This window comes from Prunus mume, linkage group LG6, assembly GCF_029339155.1.
Source record: "Prunus mume cultivar Tortuosa linkage group LG6, ASM2933915v1, whole genome shotgun sequence".
In the NCBI taxonomy this organism is placed as follows: domain Eukaryota; kingdom Viridiplantae; phylum Streptophyta; class Magnoliopsida; order Rosales; family Rosaceae; genus Prunus; species Prunus mume.
The window spans coordinates 17,738,307-17,746,730 of record NC_142703.1 but is presented as its reverse complement, the minus strand read 5'-3'; the positions used below and the strand labels follow the sequence as shown (position 1 = coordinate 17,746,730).

Sequence of the window (8,424 nt, the reverse complement as noted above, 5' to 3'; positions counted from 1 at the left end):
GATCTTCACAACCCCAATCATCAGCTTCAGTGTCTGATCTGAAAAAACACACCCTTTGAAATTTAGAACAATACCCGGATCTGTAAAACACACACCCTTCCCCGACCCGCTCCCTCTGTCTCTCGAGGAGAGAGAGTTTTCAAAAATTTATTTTTAATTTTTAATATTTTAATTGTTAATTTATTCTTTTGGCCAAAATATAGCAACGGTCTCGGATTACACCCAAATTTTACTTTTCGTCCCTCATATTGTTTTGTTGTTATCGTGGTACTTTAATTATGCATCTAGTTTCAACAAGCGTCCTTTCCGTCGTCTCTGTCAACTTTTTCGTTAAAAATGATGACATGGCAATGACAAGTACTTCTTCGCATGGGCAAAAATGCCTTATAAAATTAAATTAAATCTCTCTCCCTCTCTCTCTCCAGCCCCAATTTCTTCCCCCAACGATTTCTCACCCAGATTTCTTCTCCCCCCATCAATTTCTTCACCCACCCAAATTTCTTCCCCCAATTTCTCTTCCCCCAACGAACTCAACCTTGAATTAAAACCCCAACCTGAAGCAAAGAGAGAGAAATGATTAACCCCCAACACAAACCCATAGCTACAGATTCGCCAATACATAAACACATAGCTATAGGAAGTGACCAACTTCTCTTAGCATATCAATACACCTGACCAAGAAGCTAGCAAATCCAAAGTAAACAAGAAAGTGGAGGGCTGCGGGAGAGAGAAATTCTTTTGATGGTTTTCCGTTCTTGGGACTTTTATTTGTTCAATGATAAGGCTTTTGCAATTTGTTCAATGGCAGACTATTAATTTGGGAAGAATGTCATTATGAACCATCATTTCAGCCTCCTTTAACGATTGAACCAATTTCTCTTCACAAATCCAGAAGCAATAGAAAAGATGCCTCTGCTTCTCTGATCGGATCTGGGGTGGAGGATGGGGCTGGGGTTTCGGGTTCATGGGTGCTGGGCTTGCGAGCTAGGGTAGAGGGTTCTGGTTCGTGGGTGTGGGAAGAAGAAATCATCGGGAAGTGGATTCGTGGGTCTGGGGTTGGGGAAGAAGAAATCATCGGGGAGAGAGAGAGAGAGAGAGAGAAATATTATGAATTTCCCAATTTGCCCTTAATTTTAACAGAAAATTAAATTGACGAAAAGACTAATGATGCAACATGATATCTAATTAAAGTACAACGGTAACAACAAAATAATGTGAGGGACGAAAAGTAAAGTTTGGGTATAGTCCAGGATCATTGTTACAATTTGGCCTATTCTTTTAATTTATTTTATTAGTTGATGTGGCTATTATATATGATCTGATTGTCTTCTTATTCAATGACTCTCTTGAAGTTTCTTCTTTTTTGGTTGGATAAAAAAAAAAAAGGGCTCATAATAGAGGCCCAATTTCTGTTGCCTATGTAAAGGCTCTCTCACACTAGACAAGGCAGATGCTAGTTCTTTACTTTGTACTAATTATTGCCTTAATCTTATTGGTTTAATATGCGTATACACGTGACGTGTTATAATATAAGTGGACTATATCGTTTATTTTTCTCCCTTTTTGATCCAATTCTGTGCATCAACATTTGATTGTTATATCTTTTTCAGCATCGTAGGACTTACTGCACCAAGAGAATTGTCACTACGAAGGTAAGAAAAACCAACGAACACATGGATCCATAAAGAACCTTATATCATAGAAAATTTAATATATTTGTAGTACCTGATTTTGATATGTTGTTTATGATGTGTTTTCAGTTGGGCAGTTGAGGAATCTGCGATTGTAGATGAAGGTTATAGACCAAGGAGAGGATGGCCAACAATAGTAGAGAGCATTTTTTATCGAGGTCGGTCATTTCTTTCAAAGTGGAAGAGGGCATTTTTGGCATCATGTGTATTTGGGGTCTTAATAGATCCTTTATTATTTTTTATTCCTATCGTCAAGGATACGAAGTGCATCGGGTTGGACAACAGTTTGAAGGGAGCGGTTATTTCACTACGATCGACAATGGATCTATTTTATGTAGTGAACATTGTTATTCAAATTTATATCGAACCTAAAGTTCCAACATTTAGGGTCATGGGGAGATCATATCTCCATACCATAGTTTTGACAAAAGGAACCATATTAGTTGAAGATGCTTTGGCAATGGCTAACAGGATTTGAAAGATCTCATCACATGATGACGCATGATGACGCATTGATCATGAAGACAGACGTATCCAATTCCGCGGTGGGAAGAATACTTGCCGACAATATGAAGTTTCGTAGGAATTTAAAGGAAAATAGAGAATATATATTATATACTATGAAGATTCCTAGAAGATAAAAGGAACATAACATAGCTACCCCTCTTACGATCACGTCTTCCCTTGTTGACTATGGTCTGGATGAAATTTTCTTTTTATTTAATACCCACGTAGACCCCATCCAACAAATAATAATTTTAATCAGACCTTGCTTCCACCTCCCCCTCTCCAAGTACCCACTCATTTGTGCTATTTGTGAGATTCATAATTCCGTTTTTAATTCCATTTTGATATTAAGGATGTGAGAAGGTGAAAAAAATGTTTCGGATAACAATTCAAGTCCATATAAACTTTTGAAAGGAATTTAACTTTCTAATGTGGACATTTCTTTGCATTCCACATATGTTTTATATTTTCAGACGTCCCGCACGAATGGAGATTTCTTCACGTTTCTCAAATTCAGAACGCCTAACTACCCGTGAAGGTCAGCGTGATTGACTTGACAACCAATTCACTGAAGTCAAGTAGAGAATTCACGAATTATACTATGAAGTTTCCTAGAAAAGTTGAGGAACGTGGCTAGCTAGCCCTCCCAAGGTCTTCCCTTGTAGACTAGCTATATATATTTTGTTCTGTTCATGCATGAATTTTCCCATCTCTTTGTGTCTAACTTCAGCTCCCTCTCTGTCGAATCACTCATTTTGCAAAATATTAAACGGATGATCAGGTATTCTGAAGCACATATCCGCCCACATTTTACACAGACTAGAATCTAGATTAAAATTATATAATATATATTTGTTATTATTGTAAAATTAATTAAGTTTTCGATTCTCTATATTGCAGGGGGGGGGCTATTATTAATGCCAAGAGACAGCTGTGAAGTTAGTTTCTTCTACCCTTCTAATTATATTATTTCTTAATTTCTCATCTTTTTTTAATTTAAAGAAATAAAATTGTACTGAAACAATCTGATCCCATGTTATTGTTATTTTAATCTGATCCTATTTCAGAAGCCAATATTATGTATGATCTGATTGTCTTCTTATTCAATGCCTCTCTTGAAGTTTCTTTTCTCACAATAGACAAGGCAGATGCTAGTTCTTCCTTTGTACTAATTGCTACCTTAATTTTGTTGATCCGTGTTATAATATGGATGGGCGATATCGTTTAATTTTCCCCTCTTTTATCCAATTTTGTGCATCAACATTTGTTTGTTGTATCTTTTTCAGCATTGTAGAACATAGTGCACCAAGAGAATTGACACTGCGAAGGTAATAAAAACGAAAGAACGCGTGGGTCCATATTATATCATAGAAAAGTTAATTAGGGCTTTATTTATCTATATTTATAGTACCTGATTTTGATATGTTGTTTATGATGTGTCTTCAGTTGGGCAGTTGAGGAATCTTCTACTGTAAATGAAGGGCATAGATCAAGTAGAAAATGGCGAAAAATAGTGCAGAGCATTTTTTATCGAGTTCGGCCATTTCTTCCAAAGTGGAAGGGGCCATTTTTTGCATCATGTGTATTTGGGGTCTTAATAGATCCTTTATTCTTTTATATTCCTATTGTCAACAAAGATACGCAGTGCATTGGATTGGACAAAAGTTTGAAGGGAGCGGTTATTTCACTACGATCGACAATGGATCTATTTTATGTAGTGAACATTGTTATTCAAATTTATATCGAACCTAAAGTTCCAACATTTAGGGTCATGGGGAGATCATATCTTCATACCATAGTTTTGACAAAAGGAACCATATTAGTTGAAGATGCTTTGGCATTGGCTAACAGGATTTGGAGGATCTCATCACACATCTTAATTGACCTTTTAGCTGTTCTCCCCATTCCACAGGTATGAGTAAATTGTTTTAGGACCAATCTCTCTTTTTCAACTAATTTTTGTATTTGAAATTAGGATATTTGAATATAAGCTAAATTAACTGTTGGCTTAATCCATTGTATTGTGTCCAGGCAGTGATCCTTATCTTCATGGACTCTAGTTCTTTGAATACGATGAAGTTTTTGGCTTTTCTTGCTCTATTGCAATATGTACCACGAGTTCTTCGCATCTACTTATTGTGTACAAAACTCAACAAGACTCCTGCTAGAGAGACTAAGATATGGATTTTATTTAAAGGCGCATTCAGTTTCTTTTTGTACATCCTTGCTAGTCATGTAAGTTTCAATCTTCATATATTAATTTATCTCAAGTGATGCTCCACTTAATTACCAAGTTTTGGTTGGATTTCTTGGCTGGAAACCAAGTTCTCAAATTAATCAATCCTGTCAGCCATTTATGAACAAGAAACATTATTTTCATATGACTTTTTCTCAAAAGTTCGTTTACTAATTTACTTCTTGATGTTTTTAGGTATTTGGAGCTTTTTGGTACTTTTTAGCTATCCAGCGGGAGACGGCTTGCTGGCAAAATGCATGTCGAAACAACAATGGATGTGAACTTACTACCTTTTACTGCAATGGTCGTACAATCAGAAACATCACATTTCTGGACGACTTATGCTCTATAAATCCACACAATGCTAATGCAACATCCTTCGATTTTGGTATGTTTGTTGAGGCTGTTCAGTCTGGTGTGTTGGAGTCAACAAATTTACCAAAAAAATTCTTTCATTGTTTCTGGTGGGGCTTGCGAAATCTAAGGTTTGAACATAATTTTGCATTCCTTGGCTATTTAAATAATTTTTTAAAAGGAATAAATTTACATTGAATTTAAGTGCTAATTAAGATATTATATTTTATATATTTCCTCTCTTTCGATTCTGCAGTTCTCTCGGGCAAAACCTCCAGACGAGTAACTATACATGGGAAAACATCTTTGCCATTTTTATTTCTCTAAGTGGCTTGCTCCTGGTTCTACTATACCTCACTACAAATTTGAAGGTTGGTGCTAAGTCTAAATATAATTTTATCTTCCCTTTTAAGCTTAAAGCTCCTCAAAATGAAAACCCATCTCCAATTGTATATCACAGCCATAAAGCTTGGTCATGCATTCACTCCTTGGATTATACAAAATAATTAACTCTTCGTTTCAAAAAGACAGAATTTTTTATATATATATTTTTTAGTACAAGTGATAGTTTAAACTACAGGGGAGGGAACAATGATTTTTCACACACAAACAACTAAGATGCAAAGGAGGTTCGAAAAACCTCTAATATGCAAATCAAGACTCTCTTCCACTAGACTAGACCATGTTGACCATAACTTCTAAATTAAAACATTCATTACATAACGTCTTTCTGATAAATAAAAAAAGTACATAATGTCTCTCTCAATTAACTTAGTATTGGAGTTTTGTTGTAAGGATCTCAATCTTGGAGTTCATCAAACAATTATTTTGGCTTAATAAAGCTAGATGGTGATATTTTTTATATTTAAAAAAATTTACATAGAGACTAGATGGTCATTGCCAGAATATGAATATGATTTGAATACTTTGGGTTAAGTTTTATTTTTCTCCATAAGGAGATATATATATATATATATATATATATAGGAGTTTATATGAGTGCTTTATAAGAAAATAGATATAGTAATCAATTAGGATAGTATCTCCTAATTATACAATGATTTGTCAACTATATAGAATAGGAAAGTAAATCCCTTAATTAATCAAAGAAATAAATCTCCTTGATTAATTAGGAGACTCACGTCAACAGTCATTAGCAAAGCTAGATGGTGTTGACATGGAAATTAGGGTTAAAAGAACTCATGATTGTCGTGTAACAGATATGTATGGAGTTGGTAACTAGAACATCAGCCAAGATGAGAATTATACGGCAGTTGAAAATGAAAGACCTAGAGGTACAATTCTGGTTATCTGAAAATGACATCCCTAAGAATGTGAAGGCGCCGATCATGCAAAAGGTGCACAAACAACTTGAACAAAACAAAGATGTTCATGTGGAGAATATCCTCTCTATTCTTCCCTTGGAACAAAAGAGATTTATTAAGCGACATCTTTGCTGGCCTATGATGAAGAAAGTAAGTTCCCTTTATCTCCAAAGCGTTTAATTTTTCGTTATTCTAATTAGTAAAGGGAGATGTTACTGGAATTCCAAAATAGTCGTCTCTTTTCTTATTAATTTTATAATTCGTAGTTTAGTTTTTCTTCGTTTAACATGTACTGTTTAAGTTTCTTAATTAACATCTAAAATTAGGTGCCAATGCTTCGAGTTATGGACGATCAAGTGTTGATAGAAATCTTTGACAATCTTAAGCCAATGAGCTATACAGAAGACAACTATATAATTGGAGAGGGTGAACCACTTGTTAAAATGCTCCTCATCACTCAAGGCATTGTGTTGACCTACACAACTAATAATGGTGCTGGAACAAGTAGTGGAGGTTCTTCAACCACCAAGTGTCTTGCCAAAGGTGATTTTTATGGAGAAGAACTTCTAACCTGGGCATCAACATTCTCCCCGCTTTCAGACTTACCAATCTCCACAAGATTTGTCAAGTCCCTCACAAAAGTTGAAGCATTTGCACTCATGGCCAATGACTTGAAGATTATAGCGTCTAAATTCGGGAGGCATTTTAGCACGGATGCTCGGATGCCGGTACATCTCTCTGCAAATCTTATACAAACCAACTGGCGTCGCCATGATACAAGGAGGGCTATGAACCGAACCCTCTCAGCTCCATCGAGGAGGTCTGACTATTATGACTCATCCGGTCCACTTGAAGGACGGTAGAAAGACATTGTTTGGTTCTTTATATGTATCGAGTCATTTTTCCTTAAACTACACTAATGTATATAGCGGGGGTTTGAACTTGAGTGTAACGACATATGCAAATTTGTATTACTTAATTAATGTATTTTTTTTTATCATTATTTTTAGACTTGGATTTTTTTTTTTTAAATGATTGTATTAGAAAGTACGGAAATTATTATGAGTTATATATGTATGAGAGTACAACTCATGTAACGCGACAGTAAAATGAAACTATTAAAAGTTTATAAATAAAAAAGGGCAATGATTTCCCCATTCCTATTTTATCCACTTACACTTTTTTTTTAGTTATAAAAAAGGAGTGTAAGTGGATAAAATAGGAGAAAAAAGAGTGGGGAAATCACCACTCATAAAAAAAATTAGAATGAGACCAGATAAATTTGAAGGGTCCCACCTTACACCGTCCCTCAGATTCAAACTAAAGATTGAAGGGGATAATTAATAGTTTGTGATAAGGATGGCTCAGACCTCAGAGAAATTCCTCGTACATGAAGGAGAGAGACTCACGCAAATGAAAGCTTTTCCCCCAAACTGTGCACCTTCATTGTTCCTCGACGAAACCGAAGCCAACCCAATATCTCTCTTCCAAATTTTCCAAAATTATTCACTAATGAATTACTCAATAAAAAATATAAAAAATATTAAAACAATGAGGGAAATCAATACATGGTGATGGAGGAGAAGTGACTGGAGAGAGGAATGGGGGAGAGAGAGAGTGATGCCGGAGATAACAAAGGAGGAGCAGATTGTTTACTAAAAATGCATTTAATATTTTAATTTGAGGCAAAATAGGTTGCCACCTGTCTATTGGTTATTGGATGCGGATACTTATGTGAATGGCGGAAGTGTTCTGTTCAAAAGATCCATAGAAGTTTCCTAGAAGTCTCTACTTGAGTTATATATTGGGAGTTTCACTAAAACACCCAAAATGGAGGTTGAAATTATAAAAAAATCCAACACCCAAAACACTTTATAAACACACCCAAAACTCATCATTACACACACTCAACACTCATTTATAAACACATCCAAAAAGTTGACTTTGAAGTTGATTTTGGGTGTGTTTCTATGTTTAAATAGTACTTGGGTTTTTTTTTATAAATACATGTTTAGGATTGGGTTTATTTATAAATTTGTATTATATATTTCAATCAATATTAATATTATTTTTTTATACGGAAATTAGAGAGTATGAACTCATGACCTTAAAAAAATTATTAAAAAAATTTCCAAAATTCCTCAGATATGAAGGAGAACACTTTGCAAATGTAAAAGATTCCTTAGAAAATCCAAAAAGAAATAAGGGCCTTTTTTACAAATATTTCTCTCCTTTGGATTTTTCTAAAATATCCCAAAATATTAATGGAAGTATGAAACTGATAGTAAAAGTAAACGTTGAGGATGACAAT

At 34.9% G+C, this 8,424-nt stretch overlaps 1 protein-coding gene across 1 annotated transcript; it reads left to right on the top strand.

Annotated features, from left to right (window-relative positions):
* The first annotated feature begins 3,195 nt into the window (after positions 1-3,195).
* On the top strand, positions 3,196-7,116 carry LOC148916295 (cyclic nucleotide-gated ion channel 1-like). The gene is made up of 7 exons (XM_089054531.1): positions 3,196-3,526; positions 3,645-4,110; positions 4,230-4,433; positions 4,630-4,919; positions 5,045-5,159; positions 6,009-6,263; positions 6,440-7,116. Exons 1-7 carry the CDS (start codon positions 3,405-3,407, stop codon positions 6,974-6,976), a joined length of 1,989 nt encoding a protein of 662 aa, XP_088910657.1. The 5' UTR covers positions 3,196-3,404; the 3' UTR covers positions 6,977-7,116.
* The last annotated feature ends 1,308 nt before the right edge of the window (positions 7,117-8,424 follow it).

What these genes read in the sequence shown, in the direction of transcription:
- LOC148916295 (XM_089054531.1), top strand. Translation starts at nt 3,405, where the DNA reads ATGGATGGGCGATATCGTTTAATTTTCCCCTCTTTTATCCAATTTTGT. An exon ending in CTGTTCTCCCCATTCCACAG is followed by an intron (nt 4,111 to 4,229) that starts GTATGAGTAAAT and finishes TATTGTGTCCAG; the next exon opens with GCAGTGATCCTTATCTTCAT. An exon ending in GCTGGCCTATGATGAAGAAA is followed by an intron (nt 6,264 to 6,439) that starts GTAAGTTCCCTT and finishes ATCTAAAATTAG; the next exon opens with GTGCCAATGCTTCGAGTTAT.